The sequence below is a fragment of the Caretta caretta genome, chromosome 7 (assembly GCF_965140235.1).
Source record: "Caretta caretta isolate rCarCar2 chromosome 7, rCarCar1.hap1, whole genome shotgun sequence".
Classification (NCBI taxonomy): domain Eukaryota; kingdom Metazoa; phylum Chordata; order Testudines; family Cheloniidae; genus Caretta; species Caretta caretta.
In genome coordinates, this window is record NC_134212.1 from 18,733,664 (window position 1) to 18,756,637 (window position 22,974).

Genomic DNA, 22,974 nt, shown 5'->3' on the forward strand with positions numbered 1-22,974 from the left:
TCTTCTGGTCCTCGCATTGTTTCACCACTGAGTCCTTCAGACTGGCTCCTACTCTTATTTATAAATTCCTCCACTCAGGCTCCCATTGGTTCTACTCTCTGAGAGTGACTTTGGTTGTGTCCTAGCAGGCTGCTTTCCCACAGTGGAAATCACCCAAATATCTTCAAACAGCTATTGAGCATGCCCAGTGCCTGCTACACACTGTTTCAATTCTGGATGATTCTAGTCCATCCAGCAGAGTCACCTGGCCCAGCTCCAGCAAGTTCACAAGCACAGAGAACACCCCACCCCCCCAAAACAAATACTAGAATTATGTATTCTCCCCACTGGTTCTTTCATTATTTACACCTCTAAATCCCGCAATGCAAGCCCATCGGTGGGTTACACTAAACTTAAGGCAGAACTGAAGTAGTAAGATAGTAATCAGAATGGTGTCATTGTAAGGTTCAGTAACCCATGACCTTCCAGGGCTAGGAACACTTTGGTGATCCAACACACAGGCTTGCAAGACCCAGAAACTTCTCTAAGCACTTGTCCTGGACAGCGATCAGAACAAAAAAGTTTATCTGTGACTCTACATGTTAATAAGGATCAGGCAAGGCTAGAAATAATCTTCACCACATGATAAAATCAGCAGCTGATATACAGAACACCTCAATAAAAATGACCATAATATGAGAGACAGCATTCCATGAAATCTTGGCGCTGTTTTATTACACTTACAAATTTCAAAATACTTTTCAAAACATGAACTGATGAAGATTCAATACCTCTGTGAGGGAAGTAGATATTATTATACTCATTCTACAGATAGGAAAACTGCAGCCCACCCAAAACCACAGGTTTCTTTTGAGGATGAGGACTGAGAAGACTGACTCCTCAACTCAAAGGAAACCTGCAAAACACCTTCAAAAGATGAATCTGGGAGCTTAAATTCATAACTTCACTAGACACTAAAAATCATGGACTGAAGAGACACTGGATTTATGGCTTATTAAACAACCTAAAACCCACTAAATCTCACCCCCACCCCGCCTTTTTTCCCCCTCTCCTTTCCCTCCCATGACAAGTGGTAACTGGCCACTTAACTTGCCTGATCACTTGAAATATGTGTTATCTACTTACACTAAACAATCTGTTCCAGCTTGTATTTAAGCTGTGACACTCTGAGTACCCTTCCCAGAAGAACAGCTAAACGTGTCTCTTTCACCAACAGAAGTTGGTCCAATAAAAGATAATTCCCACCCCTTTTGTCTCTCTGTCATTTAAACAACAGTTTAAAATTTATAGCATTTTTAGAGTTGTGAATTATTGTAGGAAATTGAGTTCTCTCTTCCCATTCTATTCTGTAAATTTTTTTTTTTTTAATATTAGGTGCTATACCAACAAAACTGGAACACATGCTATGATTGAACCTCACATGTCTGCAATTTTCTTCTTGTTTACAAACCTTCATTAGTGGTAGGATTGTTAGGAGAAAGGGAATAAGCATTCAATAGTAATCTGATTTTTTTTTTTAAATCCACGATGGGTAAATAAGAAGCACATTTCCTGGTATAAAATGCACAGCTTCAGAAAGCCCTCTCTCAACTTCCTATTTGCATTTGACAGAAGAAAGATGAAGTACTGCACAATTAAACTTAGGGGGATTATCTATTTAGCAGCCAGGAATTAATGTGGAATGTGTTACAATATTACAGCATATTAATGATTTGCAGCACAGTACACTGAACCAATTCGAGCAACATATCCACTCTGTATCTACTGACACACCACATTATCTGCGACTAATCAAAGCAACATTGAATTGAAGGATTCCCTGCATGTAAAATGTTTAACCAACACACTCATTCACTTGATAATAGGAACCTTATTTTCAGTTACCGGAATCTCATCAACTCCAGCAAAATTAATCAGGAAACTGTATCTGGTCTGACTCAAGCCTTTACATTATGCACAAGAGTCATCCGTCTGCTCAAATCACAATAAAAGTTGATTTGTGCTTTCCGTCAATGGCCAACATTGGTCAATATTTCCAGATATGATTGTCCTTCACCAAACATGGATAGAAATCTTTTAGAAAGGTAATTTGTAACTCATGCAAAAAATTGAGGAGATTTATCTCACTGGGTTTAAAACAGAGGCTCTTGGCTTCTTAAATGTATTGTGTGCTTGAACAAAACAAGCATGTCTTTTCCTCCCTTCTGATGTGCGCATGGCCATTGCAGCATTAAAACTGTACCAAAATTCCTTTGTTGCTCTCTCTGTTCTTTGATTTAATCATAAAAGCTTGTCTGATTCCATCCCTGCCCTTTTACTAGGGTTATTCATGCCATATCTGTGTGTTCTGAGGTTTTTTTGCTTTCATCTCATTGCATTTGCCTTTCAGATCATCATCATTCGCCCACTGCAATCTACTTCAGCTCAGCATTAGTATGTATTAATTTAGCGGACCGTATGTGATTGATGTGATATAGAGCTTTTCACCTTTATTTTGCAAGTTCAATCACAGCATAGATGATAGTAACCTAAAATTGTTACCACCTCATGGCTGTTTGGTATCCTATGTCAACAACATTGTGTGGTCACAATCCAGTTCCCAGTGGACAGGTGTCCATATCACTAGCAGTAATTAATACCCTTGTTGGCAGTCTCTCAGAATCCAAGGACTTTCTGGACCATGGAAACCTCACCATTGTTTGTCCCTCTAGAGGAAGCTGCAGCTGTTGATCTGGTATCTTTCATTATGCATTCCTCAACTGTATCCCCATGAAGTCATGGGACTGCCTCATCAGCCTCCTCCTGGCGCTGGCCAAGATGGTCATAAATCAGACCAGGAGGAGGAAGTTCGACAGGAGCCTTACTTGTCTCACATATCTGGGCAGGGTCCGCTGACTCCTTGGATTCCTTTGCAGAACAGTGGATGCTGTCCAGAGATTTCTGCTTGGTGTTCCCATCCAGTTCCCTCATTTTAAAACTTCTGAGCTGTGTGTCAGTTCCAGGATAACTGCACCTGTATTCCTATGTACCTACACTGGCCCTTGAGGTCACCCACTTAAGGTTTCTGGCTCCCAGCCATCATGTCTCTTGGGTCAAGACCCTCAGCTCTATCCCTCCAGAGAAGGGTTTTAAGGGAGCACAGCTCCCTGATATACACGGTGATATCCCCAGCAAGCCTAAAGACCAGCATCTGTGTTTTGCTTTTTCTCAGATGGCTATGAACAGTGTATTGTCAGCACTTACAACTTACTGCACAGATCTTTCTAACCAAGCATCTTCATTCCTAAGGCAAAAGCCTTAAAGAAAAAACATAAAACACAGATATAAATGCACACTAAATACACCAGGAGTCGTCCCTCAGATTTATGGGACGTGAGCAGGCCAAAGTCTTTCCAACCCTTCGAAAGGGTTGGGGCTTCCCTTGGACAAAAGGTTGTCTCTCTTTGCTGGATTAGAAAGAAGGTCCTGTGAGATTTCAAACTCACCCTTTTATAAACACCCCTTTCCTCATGTCCTAGTCACTGGAAAACTCAACTTGAACCAGTATGTGTGAACCAGTCCAAGGGGTAGTACCTCTCTAGAGTTCTTTAGTATCTGTCAATCACCTTAATCACCCCATACTGTTTTTAATTCCTGTAGGAGCTGCAGTAACCCTCCCATATAGAGCAGAGCACAATCATACATAAACCACTCAAATTTAATTCAATGACCCCCCCAAATTACTTCATGGGGTTGCAATATCAGTGTCAACCTGCACACCTGTTTCTTTTATTTTTTTAATTTGCACCACAGAATTAGTTGAGCCGTGATCTTGTGGCTCCTCCCTTGATTGAGGTGGCGGGCATTTCGTTCTAGATGGGCTCCGCCCTCCTTTCTGGGACAACAGAAAGACTGGTCTCTTTCGTCACTAAGATAAATTTAAAATAAAATCATAAAATAGATTTCAAAGTTCATTTGGTTCCTGCCTCATGCCAGCCACCGACCATTCCAAGATCAAGAGGAGACAAAAGGGCTGGTGTACTTCTTAATTCCAGTGGCTCTAGGATAAATAAGGCAATTCAGAACTTAAACATATTTGTCCAGGAATATACAGCTAGCTTTTTAATGGTCATTTCATTGCACCTGTTTTCATAACCACTTGCTCAAGCAAGACATTTCTCCTCCTTATTTTAAAAGATACATAAGTAAGATGAGTGTCATTAAAGGGCTGTAAGACAGGAACATATTTGACTGATGGACTTGAGTGTCAACCATCAAATTGAGTTCAAGTAATTACAGCTTTGGCAAAAAAGCTGGTGGTTATTTTACATGGTTTGTTGCATAAAAGTGTATCAGATTTCTTTTGTGCTCTATCTTGAATCACTTTGATGTATGATCGCTCACTACTCCCCTTGATTGCTTTTCAAAAGCAATCTAAATTAATGTGAATTGGTAAAGGGTAATTATCTCTAGGAATAATTAGCACATAATAATAAATGCAAATAGGACAAAATGCCGGTCTAGACTAATAGGTCTTGTTCTTGACATGCTCTCTATGAAGAGGGCATCTGCAGTACAGTGACGAAGGAAAAAGGGGGAGAGTTGTGTTCCAGGTCCCAGGGACTACGTGCAGAGTATGGCGCTACTCATTGTAAGTAAGGGTGATAAGAGTCTGGCCTTGCCTTTGTCTAAGGTATATAGTTGGCACGGACAAAGAATGGCTCTTTACCTGTCTGCACAGTGCCATGAAAAAAATATAGCACTTTATTAAGTTTTTAATAAAAATAATAATAATAATAATAAGGCCCCAATCCTGCAGCTGTTCTGTGACTAACCCTTACTGACCCAAGTAGTCTCGTAGAAATCAGTGCGATTAGTCATACAAGTAAGGGTCACTTACACTCATGAGTAAAATGTACAGGATTAAGCCCAGGCTTGACGAAAAAGGGGAGGGGAATTCTGTGAAGTGAAACCTGTAACACTTTTCCCCGAAATATTCACATCTGTGTCATTCCACCCACCTTTTTGGTATTTTCTCAGTTAACATTTGCAGACTGAGTTCCCAAATACAAACATATCAGTCCTTTATACTAAACACATCCTGGTGAAGGGAGTCATTCACGCCTCTAAGAGAGAAAAAATTGCTGGACACACCTCTGGTAAAAATATGGTACATGAAAAATCAGATTCTTCTGTTTAGTTCTACCCAGAAAACATGGGAATGCCATTTAGAAACATGACCACTCCACTGCAACAACTTTTGTGAGGGTTACCCTGTGGCTTCAGGCACAGCCCTGTCCGCCCAAGGCATGGCATTATAGAAGAGCTCGGTGTAAGCTCGAAAGCTTGTATGTCTCGCCAACAGAAGTCGGTCCAATAAAAGACATTGCCTCACCCACCCTTGTCTCTCTAATATTCTGGGACCAACATGGCTACAGCAAAACAGCATACAAGGGGTGGTATGTAAAATGCACCTCTGGGAGGGACACACTGGGACACCACACCCTTACTCTTATGCACCAGTGACCAAGATCCAGGTAGCTCACTAAGTGGTGAAAGACAGGTTCTTACTCCCCTGCATGGATGTGTACACCAAGAGACAGTATAGCCCCAAATATGCAACACTCTTCAGCTAAACACTGAACACACACACACACACATACACACACACACACCCCACTCCAATTATCGGTTGGATTACATTGCGGATCAAGCAGAGCATTTGGCCGTAAGTAAGCATTTGCATTATAATTTCCATTAAGTTTTATTAAGCTGAATAACATCACACAACACTGTTGAGAGGGACTTGCAGTACATTAATCAGATTAAATGGAACACGATAAAAAAACATTTAAGTGCCTTCTTAGCAATAGAGGGAAGCTCAGCAAGTAATAAAATACTCATTCAAACCACAAATCTGGAGATACCTCTTTGGAAAAAAAAATTATAACCCTACCAGAACTGCATTTGCTACCTCTTCAGGACCATGTTAGACATCCTGGCATCATAACAGAGAAGACATTAGTGCATTATGTGAAGTATATTTTAGTCCAGCACATTATTATTTTATTAATGCTCTTTTACATGTTTAGCATGTAATGGATTTAGGAGGAAGATGCATTTTTGATGATAGTCCAATTCAAGTTTGATTCCAAATTTTTAATCAAATGTGAATTAGTTTGTTCATAGCTGAAATGCTCCTTGAGCTTAGTTTCTCACACTCACACAATCCTCCTCCTCCAAATGACAAGAAATTAAGCAAGGCCCAGGTCTTCCCTTACTTCTGGAACCCTCATGCTTCCGTACCGACCTAATAGAGCCTCCTGTAAGAAGATGACTAAAACTCTCTGTGACAGGTTGGACCCCCTTTCTGGAATGCCACCTGATGTACTGGGATTTCAGTGAGCCTGCCTGCTCCACTAGCCTGGGCTCCCTCTCCCTGTTTTGGTGAATTAGGCTCTCCGGCCTCTGGCAGCACACACACACACCCCAGCAGTAGAATCACACACAGTCTGAAAACAGCTCTCTATGAGAAGACAGCTAGGAAATCCCACAGCACTCAAGTGCAGCTCCCATCTGGAAAGTACATGCAAAATAATATTGTCTTGCGCTGTAAAGAAATTGATACAATGTAAGCTCATAAATTCTCCCCTTCCCTCAATGTGGAGGAAGATATGCACAACTTCTTTCCCCCCTGTTAGAAATTGCACAAATTGGGCTTAATAATAAACAAAAACAAGTTTATTAACTATAAAGGGCAAATTTTAAGCGATTGGAAGGGATAGCAAACAGAACAAGGCAAATTACTAAGCAAATAAAACAAAACATGCATACCAAACTTAAGACTGATTTCAAGAAATTTCTCACTCTGTATGTTGTTTTAGAAAAGCTGCAGAGTTTATGTAGCTTAGAATTCCATTTATTTCTCTTTACAGACTAGACTCCTGTCTTAGTCTGGACTCAGCCCTTGCCTTTCCCACCGCTCAGTTCCTTTGTCTCTTCAGGTACTTTCAGTAGTCTTTCTTCTTGGGCAAGAAGGCAATGGAGAAGAGTCCTGTTTGCCTTACTCCCCAGCCTTAAATAAGATTTACATAAGGCGGGAATCTTTTGTTTCCCAGTCTTGACCTCCCCCTCTTTTTAGTGGAACGGTGTTTACTAGGTCAGGTGGTACTGTCACCTGGTATTAATCTCACAGCTACCTCCCAGGACCCCCTCAGGAAGGAGAGAGATTAGTATCTTCAAAGTCTTATTGTTTCTTCCTAATGGTCCATCAAGGCTGATGACCTGTTGTCTGGTGGGTGCCTCCCAAACACACACACAGTTGTAATTGATACATAGTCTACATTCCAAACTTTAGATACAGAAATGATACATGTATATAAATTGGATAATCACATTCAGTAAATTATAACCTTTCCGATGATATATTTTATGCAAGATGGGTCTTGTAAGGTATCTCAGTTATGCCATATCCATATCATAAGCATATTTCCATGAAGAATATGGGATGTAACGTCACACTCATCCATTATTGGGGCTTCAATCTCAGTTGCAGCCCCTGAAAACAGAATACTTGGGCTGCAGAACTGCTTTTGTCAATGTATATTTGGCTCAGGATAAGGTCTGAGTCAGTCTGGATCAGCCACAAAGTAGCCCCGATATTCATTTACACATTTTATTTGATAACTAGTAAAAAAAAGTTTACCCCAATGCCTTCTGGACTAGAGGGATTACTTTGTAACGGTCTATAAAACATGCTCTCTCTCAAGAGACAACAAGGATATTAGCACTCACATAGATGACTTGTGACAGAGATTCCTGCATTCTTCTTGTAATAGGAATGCCTGAACACCAACATAGGGTATGAGCCAACAGCCACTGAAGTCAATGGGAGTCTTTCCATTAACTTCACTAAGCACTGGATCAGATCTACATGGTGTAATTTTGGCTTGTCTCAAATGGGTGCACTTGGGGGGGGGAGGGGCAAGGAACAGGAAAGAATGTAGGGAGCTTTTTCTCCCACCCACATGCAAGCCAGCATACCTGTTTAGGAGCAGAGCAGAATACAGACATTACAGGCACTGGGACAGGATTCAAGCTAATGCACGCAATGGCGTGGTTTCCCTGTAGTCAGTAGCAGGCATTAGATAGCCCTAGTCCCCTTGACTAAGCCCAGGAGGTCAAATTCTTATCTCTGTCTGGAGTACCTCATGCAACTTCAGAGCCTACACCAGTGCACATTAGAGCCGGCTTTGGTCCATTGTCCAACACTTTAGCTATTTAGAGGGAGAAATCCGAAATGAAATGGAACTTCTACAGTAAATCATCTTTGGACATAACTGGACTCTAGAAAAATGAATGTGTTTTCTGTAGCAGATTTTCACTTTAGTGTCTAGCTGCTTCCCCATTCTGCACTTTCCCTTAGGCCCCGGCCTATCCTTAGAGCCACTAGTTTCTGTTTATTATGCAATTTCTAGTTGCAGACGTCATACAATATTCCATCCATAGCACATAAAGCAAAACAGCCAGTGTAATTAATTGCCACTGCTGTAAATAATATGATAAATGCACAGACTGATGAGCCAAGGCATTCCTATTTTTCCCATTTGTGTGCCACGATGAATGATGCATTCTGGATATATCACCCGCCATCCATCACAATGAAACCTACTCATCATGCACAGAATAAGAACTTGAACTTCCCTTCTTCATTCAACAGGCAATAATGAGTGTGATGGGAGATTTAGGGCATCCTACAGGATTTTTATTTTTTTTAAACAATTTAATAGTGTTTTAATCTAAGTAACAACAGTGTTGCAAAGGATGGCTACTCTGCCCATTAACACATGCAAATACTGAAACCAGTGTGGCTTGCAGAGAAAGAACAATAGGGTTGGGCTGGTATCAGCCCTGTCCCTCACTGGCGTAAGTCTAAGGCTTTGTCTACACTACGCAGCTTTTAGCGGCACTGCCATGTCGCTACAGCCGTGCCACGAAAAGGGGCGCAGCATACCCCTGTCTGTCGGCGGGAGAGAGCTCTTCGGAGCTTTTCATTGGGAAAAACTTTTTTTTTTCGGGGTGTGTGGTTTTTTTTAACACCTCTGAATGAGAAAAGTTGTCAGCTGCCAGTGTAGACAAAGCCTAACTGTATGCCCGCAGAAATTTCAGTTCTTTAGTCTTTGGTGCCCGCGTGACTTCTTATTATAATAATTCATATGATAAATGGGCCCACTGAAGGGAAAGTGGTTAGTTTGCCAGTGTTTCGAAATATATGAGGTAATGGGCAGAGGAATAAAGAGTGGATGAGCAGTTTTGAAATAAAAGAGATACCCACTCATCTAGGCCTGGCAGGGTTCCATCTCACTGGAGCCAACCTGAGCATTTACTTTGTCAGATAGCCAAACTATCAACCCAATACAATACTGTCCTTGTCTGTTTTGTTTGCACCAACTGCACTGAACTAGTGGTAACAGTTTTACTGTGAATCTTCCAGTGAAACAAAATGGGACACCAAAAACACAAACTGTACTGGGGGGGATGCAAGGAAGCATAAAACAAAGAGCCAATAATCCAAGGGCCACTCCGTTTTGGCAATAAGATACATTCTGTTCTATATGGAGTCTGTTTCCATATTCACCATGCTATCCGAGGGCTTGTCTACACTGGCAATTAACAGCACTACCCCTTCCGCGCTCAGGGGTGTGAAAAAACACCTCCCTGAGCGCAGCAAGTCGCAGCGCTGTAAAGCACCAGTGTAAACAGTGCTCCCAGTGCTGGGAGCCGCGCCCCTCCGTGAGGTGGTTTTTTAAGAGTGCTGGGAGAGCTCTCTCCCAGCACCACGCCACGACCACACAAGGCACGTTCAGCGTTGCCAGGGTAGACTAGCCCCGAGTGCCGTGCAACTACAAATTCTGCACCTTCATGGCTAAAAAGTCTGTACTCCTCTGCTAGTCTACATGATTACACCAGCAAATGGGCTCCTTAGAAAGCTGCAAGTAAAATAGGTATTTGCAAATAAGCTACGTCTCTGGATAATTTTAGTGAAATAAAAAACAAAACATCTCCAGAGTCATATTTTGCATTTTAGAAAAAGTGTAGGTAAAAAACCCTTATTCATATATTAATACAACACCAAAAAATACCACTCAAGGTTTTTCTCTGCATTCATTTTGATGGCCTTGTGCTCATTCCCTTTTTGGGTAAATCACATTTCGTGGCCTTTAGGGAACTAATTAAGTAACATTCTGAAGCAGTGGAAAGCAGCAGGCTAAGGACAGATAAACCAAGGGAGACAAAATGCATGAAAGAAAATATTGGAAACCTTTTTAAAAAAAAAATATCTTATTTTTAAAGGAACACTGTAAAGTAGTTTTAGGGCAAAACATTTTTTATTTTTATTTTTTTTTAAGATTTTTTCCAACAAAGCCTAGTTTTGAAAAGAGTCATAAATTTTATTTTATTTCTGTTAAAAGGGGACAGGATTAGATGTAAACATTTCCCTGAAGTTGTCTCATTGTTTCCTTGCATTATCCCATCTGTCTCGGTCCTTCTGCTATCTCTCGTCTTACACTTACTGCTCTTTGGGGCAGGGACTGTCTTTTTGTTCTGTTTGTACAGAGCCGAGCACAATGGGGTTGTGGTCCATAACTGGGGCTCCTAAGTGTTACGATAATACAAATAATAAATGCTAATAAAAATAACAATGAAGTGATGGAAATCTAAACACAACACTGTCTCATTATAAGGCCTGATTCAAAGCCTCTGAAGTCAATGGAAAGACTCCCAATGCCTATTGAAATTAGAGTACCAGGCCTCTACTGCATTTCAACTGGAAGTGCAACTGACTAAAAAACAAAATAGAAATTGTCCAGTCTCTCTAAATGGGAATGAAATTGCCAAAGAATGAGACAAGTACACATAATCAAAAGCTGTTATTACTAGTTACAGGTAAAAGAACAATTTTAATACATCAGTTTTACCTTGACTGTCTTACTTAAGTATTGAAAGATTTTTTTAATATGAAAAACAGTCAATGAAACTGAATCCTCTCCCACACAAATTATGCCCAGTTATGTAGCTTCATTATACAACACCCTTGTGTGAATAATATTTATTGTTTTAATTATTCTTTTAAAAAGGAAAAACAGCCATGGATGTATGATTCTCTGGTCAGAACTTAAAAACAGAAATAACTCCCAAACTCTAAAATATAGGACTTTAATCTTATTTCTAGTAGCTCAACGCAGTGCATTTTTCTCCTAGTTTAAAATTAACGTCAAACACCAACAAAAATGCTAATTTCCAAAAGTGTGGTGAATTGAATCAAAGCAAGGTAATCAGTCATTGGGAAAAGGATGGAAGCCCAGATTTCATGGCTTTTGATGGGTTTTCCTTAATCTTAATTAGCCCCCAATGGTAAATATCCCCTTTAGACTCATTGTTACTTTGTAATGGAGGAGAAATGCAAAATAAGTCATTATTTTACAGCTGGTAATGCTCAGGATAGTTTACATCAGAGGGATACCGCAAGCCCAAGTTACTAAATGGATTAAAACCTGGCCAATTTGTAAGTCTCAAAGTGTAACTGTAAACAGAGAATCATCATCATCAAGTAGATGTATTTCTAGTGGAGTCCCTCAGGGATCAGTTTTTGACCCTACAATTTTTATCAATAACCTAGAAGAAAACAAAATCATCACTGATAAAATTTAGAAATTATACAAAAATTGGAGGAGTGGTAAATAATGAAGAAGACAGGTGACTGGCAGAGAGCAATCTGGATTGCTTGGTAAACTGGGCACAAGCAAACAATATGCATTTTAATATTGCTAAGCGTAAATGTATGCATTTAGGGACAAAGAATGTAGACCATACATACAAGGGGAGACTTTATCCTGGGAAGCAGTGACTCTGAAAAATATTTGGGAGTAGTGGTGTATAATCAGATGAACGGGAGCCTCAAGTGTAATGCAGTGACCGAAAGGGCTAATGCGATCCTTGGATGCATAAACACGGGAATCTCCAGTAGGAGTAGAGGGATTATTTTATCTCTGTATTTGGCACTAGTGTGACTACTGCTGGAATACTGTGTTCAGTTCTGGTGCTCACAATTCAAGCAGGATGCTGATAAACTGAAGATGGTTCAGAGAAGAGCCACAAGAATGATTAAAGGAATTAAAAACACTTTATATTAGCAGACTCCAAGAGCTTAACCTAAATAGCTTAACAAAGGGAAGGTTAAGGGCTAAAATTATTACAGTCTATAAGTACCTACCTGGGGTACAAGTAGGTACTAATGGGCTCTTCAATCTAGAAGAGACAGGTATAACATCTTCCAAAGGCTGAAAGTTGAAGCTAGTTAAATTCAGACTGGAAATAAGGCTTATTGTTTAAAAAAAAAAAAATAGGAGTTAACCACTGGAACAATTTACTATGGGTCATGATTCTCCATCATGGACCATTTTAAAATCAAGATTAGGAACTATTTTGGGGAAATTCTATGGCCTGTGTTATACAGGAGGTCAGACTAGATTATCACAGTGGTCCCTTCTAACTTTATAATCTATGAATTAAAGACAAGACAAGATCTCTTTCTGTACTGTTATTTTGCAGTTATAAATAGCTAGATGGGTTTGTTAGCATCTATCATACCTGTCTTTCTTGCTGTTAACAATTTCAGATCAAGCTGCCAATTTTTGTTAAATTGCAAGCTATGTATATTTTCATTCTGTATTACTATAAAATAATAATATGCTGTCACTTGCTTAAAATGCATTTTTTAGACAGCTCCAAGTCTTTGCATTTCTCAGCAATAAAAATACTGCTAGGTTAGAAAGAACAATTGGGGAAGGGAGGAAAACTTACTTTTAATATATTTGTAACAAACAAATACAAAAAGTATTTGTAACAAAGTTGATTCAAGTTAACATGATACTAAGAGTCTGATCTAAACTACAAGAAACCAGGAAATTCACTGCTATTCTTACAGCAAAACAGCATTCACAGACATACAAGTTCTGAACAACTGTTAAGGGCAACCTTGTCTGGATTCCTTTTTGAGAGTTTTTAGTCAAACAGATTTTTTGTTTACCTAAATATCTGAGGAATAGCTTTTTTTCCTATTCTCTGGATGAGAGACTCTGACTCTGAAGAGACGAAGAGGGGACTGAAGATTTGGGTTCAGTTCCTGGCACTGTCACTTTATTTCCTATATGGCTAAGTCATTTAAGGCCTTATTTGCAGACAATTCCAGGTGAACTCAAAAGGAAGCCATCAGAACTCCTCACCCAATTTTCACAAGCTCTGAATAGCTATGACTGAGGTCAGGGCTGTCCCTAGGGAGGTCTGTGATCCAGGGCAGAAGGAATGGATTAGTCTCTTCTGGGACCAACCACACTGGCCCGCAGGGCCCCCCCAAAGTGTGGGGCCCAGAGCAGTCACCCCAATTTGTCCTACCCAAGGGACGGCTCTGACTGAGGTCAATGAGAATTGCAGGTGCTCAGGCCCTTAATCTCAGTGTCTTGATTCCCTGTACATAAAGATAACATTTCCCTACTCCACAAGGGTGTTGCAAGGATAAATTTATCACTGTATCGGAGGTGTTCAGTTACTACGGTGATGGGAAAATATATAAGCCTAGATAGATACTGACGTTCATATGCAAACAGCAGTATTCGCTATTTGTTCTCCTGGTTTATAAATTTTCATTCATTTGATCAGGAAGCAAAAACAGGATCATGTGACTTAGGTGACCACTCGCATATCCTGAGTAAATAATAGTCAAGTGTACAGGTTACAGCAAATATTTTGGCATCAACTGTTTGAATGATAATTTATAAATTAATGTAATAAAAAACAAAAACAAAAAGTAAGAAAAAAGAAAAGAAAAGCAAAACAAAGCTTCTTCCTAGATAAACCTCAAGCAGAAACTCGGGCCAAACTTATCATATAAATTATTCACAGTGATTCACTCAACCACCTTCAGTTGTATACCAAAATCCATCCATACTTATTGAAATTTAGTGCATTTAGGCCCCAATCCTCCTGAGTTCTGTCATAACACATCTATTTGTATGAACTTGGATTTTCAAATCTTTGTGGATAATAAACACAGAAGACAAAGAATAGATGTTTTTAGTGTAATGCTTCTATTAGTCTACCATATTCAGCTTTGAATTGCTGCCTGAGGGGTGAAATTAGTACCAATTCATAATTTTTGTGGCCTTTTTCAAAGAACAGCTGAATACTCATGGAAAACGTTGGAAACAGTTTTAGTTTGAGATAATTTTGCGCACAGATTGTGATGGACTTGGAGCTGTAACATCCTGTAACAGTGACACTGATCAATTTTTGGGTGGGCGTTTTTCATCCTTCATATTGACTACCAAGGACACTCTCAGGCAAACATGAGCTTTATTCCAGAAGTTCATCTGCTCCTCTTGCCTATTCCTCATATAATACTTCTACCAGGGGATTGTGACTTCAAGGTAAAAGTACAGCACTACCTCAATTATCTGAAACTCCACTTGAAAACCAGGAATTGAAACGTCCCTTCAAAACTGCAACCTGAGTTAAAGGAGCTATTGAAACAATTGAAAACCGAAAGATGTTTAGCATTTATGTGTCCAAAGCCAAAAGAAAAAGGGAAGCGGAAACCAATTAAAGAAGTGGCACAATGATTTCTAAATCCAATCCCTCCCCAAAAATTCTGTGTTATGCTCTCTCACACGCTCCTTTTTAAGCCAACTACAAATACATTTCAGCAACCCATCTCAAGCCTTAAAACAGACTGGGTAGCTTTGTCTCTAATGAGGATTTCTGAAGTGTCAGGTATTAACATCAAGTGGAATGACTCTTTAGTAGATGGATTAATCAATTTTATCATACAGCATCCTTCTGACCATACTGCAGAGACACTTCACTGGCTGAGATAAGAGTCAAAATTCTAAATATGTTGGTTACCTCTCTGCTACTTTTACAGAGTTAATTACTGAAAGCCTGGATTCCCTCTGCCCCCAACACACAGCAGGTAGCAAACAGCTATGAAAGGGGAGATGTTGCCAGCTGGTAACTCCTGAATAACTCATTAGTCGTTACGGATGTTCATCCAATATTATTCTGGCATTGCCAGGGAGTCCACAACCATATGGGTATATTTACTAATAAGACGGATCAGTTTTGTCAGGTTCTAATTGGTTTTAGAACAAGCCTTCAAGATAACAAACAACAATTAAAAGGCTAACAGGGTCTCCACAATGTGCAACTCTGACTGGGTTTTATAATGTTGTCAACAGTGGAGGAGTGTTACCAAGGATACGCAATCAGAGGACTATCATGTATTCTCAGGTGGACCTAAGGAGGCCCCCCCATGACTGAACAGTTCTACACCCCATGATCAATTGCTTCTCATCAGCCATCCAATTTGCACATATGCCTTTCTGGTTTCTTTTCTGTAAGTTACATATTGTTCATCTGTCTCTAGCACTCAGAAAAAATAGCCCAGCACAGTGATAACGACATACTACTCATTTACTCCCTGTGTATCTGGCTGGGAGTTCTCTTTTTCTTACTACCCGCTCATTCGTGGTTTTACCACAGACATTCCAAAAATAAAGTCAGACAACATTATTCTGCATTCACATTAGACACACTAACAGCTGGTCTACCCTGAAAGCTTACATCCGCATAGCTACATCTCTCAGGGGTGTGAAAAATCCAATGTAAGCCAATGTAACCCCCTCTGCAGACAGCATTATGTCAACGGAAGGATTCTTCTGTCGACTTAGCCACCACCTCGTGGGGAGGAGGCTTAACTGCAGCCGCGTCGCTTTAGTGAGTGTCCACACTGAAGCGTTACAGGAACCCAGCATTTTAAGTGTAGACACAGCATTAAAATCACAGTACAGCATACACTGTCTATTGGTTTCATAAAATTTCAGACTATGATGCTGCTATCTCTTCCCCTTCCCTGTGGGCAAAGTTGATTTTCTCCAGTAAGAAAACCAACATCTGCCACAACTGATTCTACCAGCCAAGAAGGATAGGGATCTAAAGTTATCTAGAAGCTCCCCAAGCACTTCCAGAATTTCAGTGAGAAACATCAAGTGGAAAAAACTATGAACACAGAAAGATGAATTGACTCACCCAAAGCACAACACAAGTCAGCAGTCAAGATGGGAACAGAGTTCTGACTCAGTCTCTCTGGTCCACAACACCTGACATCAAGTTCTCCCATGCCATCAGGCAGCCCACTACTGCTTTCTATGCCAGCACTAGACAGAATAGAAGGAAGGGTGATGTGGTTGAAAATGCAGCACACAATAGATCCGAAGCAGTAAGATTCATAGCTATTTGGACATAATTATCTCCGTTCCAAAGTAACAGAAGAGGATGTTTTCCACAAGTCTGTCAGAATGTCTGGATTATATCTTCAGAGAGGACTGTGAGCATGCTTAGGTCTGGAAATGAAAAGCTGCACATCAATGTTTTTATCTCCATATTTGTGCTAAGTAGTCTCCAAGAAAGGTTCATGAATATTTTAACTTTTAAGAAATATTTTTAAAATCCTAAAGAAGTTATTTTCTGGCTTTGTGACCTGCAAAATTATCCCCTTTTCTTCCATGTCCTGGGAAAGAGATAAACCATCTGTTACACATTTCTCTCACAGCTGACAAAGATATCATCATGCTACAACATTATCTGAATGTATTTCTGTTGTTGTTGGTTTTGGATAGTAACTGAATATGCTGCTTTTTCCAAGGCAATTCTGCTTCCTAAAAAGCTGCATCAACAAAATGTACAAGAATGAGTAAGATGATCAGAAGGAAATGCACACAACGTGTCCGTTTTCTCCTCTGCTCCCTTGTCACTCTCAATTTGGAATTTACCTCTTACATGAAAGACTATTCTTTCTCCAACTGAGCAACTAAACCTACCATTGGACAAAAGCGACGACTACATAAGTACTCCTTTTAATATGGTTTCACTTTCAGGAGTTTATAACGTGACATTTTTCATTTACATTATGTTTGCTTACTGTTTCTTTAGGGATTTTAGCAAGGAGTAGGTCAAGAACATAGGTTCACTGCTCTGGAAAATGCCTTTTAAAAAAAAACGTGAATCACTCCAAATACTCCCAGACAGGGAGGCTTGAAAGAAACAAAAAGTGCTTTTGAGAACCTTCCAACTGAGAGCATGTTTTTCATTTCACTCAATACATGATTTGGTCAAACTCATTCTTGTGGTTTCCTTCATTGCTGTTTTGTTTTCAGTTTTTGAAATTACTCATGGAAGCCATTTGTCAGGGATTTTTAACTCTGACTCTGAAGCAGTAGAAAAATATAATTATAATAATCATGATCCTGTGCATGTAGAGCGCCTGATCTTGCATCCATTCAATTCAATGACAAAACTCCCATCCACTTTATATCCGCCTGTTCTTGCCCCAGTAAAGTAGCTACTTTTCAACCAAGGACCTCAGAGTTCTTTACATGTGTTAATTAGTTCTGCCTAGGACATGGAATTATCCCCATTTTTCTGTGTGCCCGTACAGAACATCCACTGAATAGAGTGAAAGGCAAATTAAAGAGTGACTGGTAAAAGAAGTTAAGGCCCCACTATGCAAACCCTCCATATGCACAACTTTCAGCCATTCCAACCAGAGTTCCTCGCATGCAGGGCTTGTGAGATCAGGCCCTTAATATTTTAAGAACTGCATGCTGAGGCACTGTAATCTGAATGTATATGTATCTTTGCATGTACATTCCAGGTCACTTATATTGTATTTGCAACCAAGAAGCAAGCCCATCCTCCCCACTGCTCTCTCTCTCTCATGCTTTTATTTCTAATTTACAGTCTTATCAACTAAATTCTTCTTTTCACCAACCAATATCTGGTGGAAATAAACACAGCCCAAGCTATGACAGGCAGCTCTGTTCCCCATAGGTGTGAAGTGATCTGGTGTCCATGGCAACTCGGCCCCATTCAAACACTGCTCGCTGTGCTAAACTCAATAGTTCCGGAGACAGACAAGGCAGTTGAGGTAATATCTTTTACTGGTCCAACTTCGGTTTTTAAGCTTATGCAGAGCTCTTCTTCAGCCCTGCATCATACTTCTGTAGGGTAATGTTAAGTAACCCCTAGACTTTCCCAGTCATTCTGGTTCCAACACAACATAACCTCTGTTTCCTGCCTCTCCATCCTGGAGCCATAGGAAAGCTCTAGAGTGAAAAACTATTTATTATTTACACTGTGGTGATCAGAGTCCCCTTGCGCTGCAGGCCGTACAAACCCAGAACATTGGGGCCCTGCCCAAAACAATCTTGCAATCTAAATTGAGCACTGGAGCCCACAGTTGTTTGGGACAAACAGGCAGGGGGGAGCACAAGACGGGGTGGAAATGTTAGGAAGAGTGTAACAGAAGACTGTGCCGTAGTGATTGCTGCTTAACTGTGGAGAGGGCTTTGCAGGCCTCCTGGCAAGAGTGGATTTTAATGAGAAAATCCAAAGGAGGATAACGCAGTGGATGCAACACCCAATTTCTATGGCTAATACAGTATACAAGATTAGCAAACCAAACCACTGGTGCACAGGGAGGAAGGGTACTTTTGTCATCCCTCAGGAGTATGAGTAATCCATACCACTGAGCAACACAGTTATTCCGCCACAAGCGCCGGTGTAGACAGTGCTATGTCAACGGGAGACTTTCTGCCGCCAACAGAGCTGCCGCCTACTGCGGAGGTAGAGTTATTAAGATGACCAGAGAGCTCTCCCGCATCGGTTTAGAGTGTCTTCGGACACATTACAGCAGCACCAGTGCAAATTTCTAGTGTAGACCTGCCCTAAGTCATTTCACCTCTCTGGGCCACAGTTTCCTTCCTGACCTCTATGAAAAATCACCTCATGCCCTGAAGCATGACATTTCACCATGGCATAATTACAACTAAAAACTCAAGATAGTCAAACCAATACAGTGTAGAGATGAACCCTTATTAAAAAGCAAAGTAGAATAATGTTCTGCAGTAATAATCCATCTCACTATTGAACACAATACCATTACAGCAGCATTTTGGTCCATTACCTCCAGCAGACTGTAGTATTGTTTATATTAGAGAAGGAGCTACCAGTCAGGCTTCCTAAAAGACTCTTCCTGCATTCCATGGATTGCCTGCCCCAGAGACACTTGTCTCAGGTCATCTTGGGCAGTGCTATTTCAGTCCCTGCAATATGGAAACAAAACACAACACAAAACAAACATGGAGTTCTCAATGCTGCCATCTTCTAGGTCTTTGCATTGAATATTATGCCCTTCCTATTACATGCACTACAGAGATCCTGGCATGTGTTCATTTGGGCGTGACCCATCATTCACTGAAGTCAATGGGAGATATACCACTGACTTCAATTAGCTGGATTAAGCCTTTAAATAATTTGTTGCATTAGTCATCATTTGAATCAAACTCTTGAACAAAACTCTCAAATCTTTTGGCCAGGGTGAGAGTTCCCTGCCTTACAATGCTCTGTGACTCAGGAAGATTCAACACACCCTCATGAAGAGCCACAGAGGTTCCAACTTCCTGACTGCCCAAAGCATCCTTCTCCTAGAATACTTAACAGGTCTTTCTTGATTAAACAGGCTCTCTCCTTCCAACGGAGGTCAATATCATACAAGGCGATCAGAGACGAATTGTTCACAATTGTACAACAGAACTTCTTCCTCATTTTACTTGCAATGTGCTTAAAGACAACCCCACAATGGTAATGGGCCAAATTCTGCCCTCTGTTGTAATAGCATAAAACTGGAATAACTGATTTCTAGTGAAACTGAGAGTAGAATATGGCCCAAAGTGGCTTAACAAATGGAGTGAAATCCGTTCTCTGTTTTTGGTGGGGTGTACTTCCTCAGTCTGTTACTGACTGAGTAAACGCAGCCTCTCACTATAGCAATAATAATTCCACCTAGTGCTTGTATAACACTTTTCATTAGTGGACCTCAAAGCTCTTTACAAAAGAAGTCAGTATCATTATATCCATTTTACAGATGGGGAAACTGAGGCACAGAGCAGTAAAGTGATTTGCCCAGGCTCACCCAGTGGTGGAACCAGAAACAGAACCCAAGTGTCTTGAGTCCCTGTCCAGCACTCTATCCATGAAGCAGTGATGCTTCTCATGACACACTACAGCCCACACACCCAAACAGTTCTCTCCTGTATAAAATCTCTCTCTCATCACCATTTTCTAATCAATCCTATACTGGCAATTCTGCAGGATGAAGGTAGTTTTTGTTTCCAGATCAGATCTGTATTTTTAAAGTTTCAAAATTAGGTAGTCTTACCTTGAGTGAGACCTCATTAGGTTCTTCTCTTTATGACAGCAAATCTTAAACTATCTCTGGAGCTTTTACAAACATAAAAGCTTTAAACTATTTGGCCAAGAGTGTGTTCGTGAGTCCTTAACACTTTATAGTAGAGTCTTCTATAATCTCAATGTCTGATTAAATTATGGCGTCAGATCTGAGTTAAATTTTCATAGAATGACAAATGGTCATTTGAATACATTCTTCTTCCCAGGGTTAGGTCAGTTAATCCATAAAATCATTAGTACTGTACTGTAAGTACTTTGAAACAGGGACTGTCTTCTTGTTATGTTGGTACAGCCTTTAGCATAATGAGCCCCAATCCACGACCGTGGCCTCTCAGCTCTACCACAATACAAATCATAGATAACTTATTCAACCTTGTCAAGCCAAAGAAACCTGAGATGTGGCAGATTTTAGCTTTATTTATCTATAGAACTTTGAGACATTTTCTGTTTGTCTGTATCAATGCATGCATTTTGTATCACTAGATATGCCAGTTTTCTCATACAGCAAGGGCTAAATCCTGTTCCCACTGCAGACAAAAGACAATATTCCCATCAATTTCAAATGAGACCACAACAGTGGCCATCTCTGAAAAGTAAAAATCCATTCCTATACAGTCATCCTTGATTAAGCAATGCATTTGATAGAAGCACAGTGGTCTTTTTCCCCCTAAGTAAATAAATAAAATAATAATAATAATGCCAGTAACCTAGAAATCACAAGCAACCCTGTAACAACAAAGCAGTCACAGTCCAGGGTCCAGGACCAAAGACCATCTCTACAACACACCAGCATGCCTACACAACAACGCTAGAAAGGCATTCTAGGCTCTAGCCAAGAAACTGATTACAGCCCCAAGCATCTGGCTGGTTACTGAAACAAACACGAATCAATTAAAAATATTCTTCAGGATTCTTATAGATGACACTGGGAAAAGGAAGGCCACTTTTTCGCCAGAGTCTCTCCTAACTGCTGTTCATACTCTGCTCCTTCATGGAATTCACCCCTAGCCAGACTCGTGCAGCCCACCTTTCTACAGGAGAGAAGTACACAAAGCAGTTTAGTGTCCCTGCTCAATCAACCCTGAACGTCTGTTGAATAAGACTGTGCTGATTAGTTTATATTAGACCCAAGAGGTGGTTACTACTCTGGGGGAGGCAAAGGAGGGAACTCCATCTCTTTCTTCCGAATGCTGGTCTGCTAGTAGCTCTTATTCCAGTAGTTAACAAGATTTTTTTTAAAAATATGTACATTTAAGAATTATCCTGGCAAGTTATTGCCAAAATGACATTAGGATATCCTACCTATCTCAGTTTTACTTTGCTGTGTAGAGTAGTAACCAAAATAACATCTTGAAATGTATGAGCTGGATACATATCTAATAATGCCTACCTTACTGCAGTGGTAGTATGGTAGTGCCTAGAGACCCCAACACACTCAGTAGCCCATAATGTCAGAAGCAGACATCCTAAAACAATCCCTGCCCCAAAGTGCTTACAATCCAAATAGACAGGACAAAAAGTATTCTCTCTATTTTGCACACAGAGAACTGAGGCAGAGAGATGCAGGATGTGCCCAAGCAGAGTATCTATGACAGAATCAGGAACTGAGCTCAGATTCCCCAAGTCCAGTCCCCAGACTTAGCTACAAGGCAATCTTTGGTCTTTATATCATACTATTCATGCCTGGAGATAATACAGAGGGGGAAAGAGAGGCACAGGGCAGCAAAGTAATTCTGTCAAGACTCCAGGGCTAATGCCCTAGCCACTGGCCCACGTTGCCTGCCTTCAATATTAATGTGACCATGTATCAACTTTAACCGTTTCATACACTATCAGTTATAGCCTGAAACTGGGGTTTAAATAATCTGCATTATTCTTTCCTGGATTCCAAAAGGAGGAACGGCGGTGGGGAGTCACTGAAAGCACCATGCGATCAAACCACTATTTTAAAATCAAAGCTCACTCAAAGTAGCGATTCTAATACTTCGGTATTCTGATAGAGCTTAATAATGGTTTTATGGAGGAATATTTTTTCTTCTGAAGTGCAGCTCCCATAGGTACACTGCACCTTTCAAGCTAGGTAGGTCTGCCAAACTTGTACAGCTTTCATACTGCAGTGCAGAGCAAACCCACGCAGAGCTGCTTTGTGGAGAAGGTTGCCATTTGTGACTGAAAATCCTCACCACATGCATGACAGCTCCCCCGCCCCCCCAAAAAAGGTGAAACCAGGGAGGGAGAGCAAACTCCTCCTTCCTGGATATTGTAGGGATGGTGACTATAAAAAAAGATTCTTTACTGAGGCTGCCGGACACAGATAAACCCTACAGTTCTCTCATAGCTCCCAGGCTAGAGCAGTCTGTGCTACTTAATATTTTCACATAGGATTTTGCCTAAATTCTGGCTTGGACTCCCTAGCTGTGGGAGGGAATGCTTTAATACAGCTAATGGCATGAAGAAGAGCTCTGTGTAAGCTCGAAAGCTTGTCTCTCTCACCAACAGAAGTTGATCCAATAGAAGATATTACCTCACCCACCTTGTCTCTCTCATATCCTGGGATGAACACAGCTACAGAAACACTGCAAAAAGCTATTAACCGCTGTAATGCAAGGAGGCAGGGCACATTAAAATAGTTCT

General features: G+C 40.5%; 1 protein-coding gene across 5 annotated transcripts in view; it reads right to left on the bottom strand.

Moving 5' to 3' along the window:
• The window catches only part of SRGAP3 (SLIT-ROBO Rho GTPase activating protein 3), a 226,838-nt gene that overhangs the window by 184,740 nt on the left and 19,124 nt on the right, over positions 1–22,974 (bottom strand). For 3 of the 5 annotated variants that reach the window (XM_048858315.2, XM_048858313.2, XM_048858311.2), the window contains exon 2: positions 16,123–16,250. The exons of the other annotated variants lie outside the window; for them this stretch is intronic. In XM_048858315.2, coding sequence (XP_048714272.1) covers positions 16,123–16,213 — 91 coding nt within the window. In that variant the 5' untranslated portion in view covers positions 16,214–16,250. The remainder of the gene's footprint in view (positions 1–16,122; positions 16,251–22,974) is intronic. 5 annotated transcript variants of the gene reach the window in all.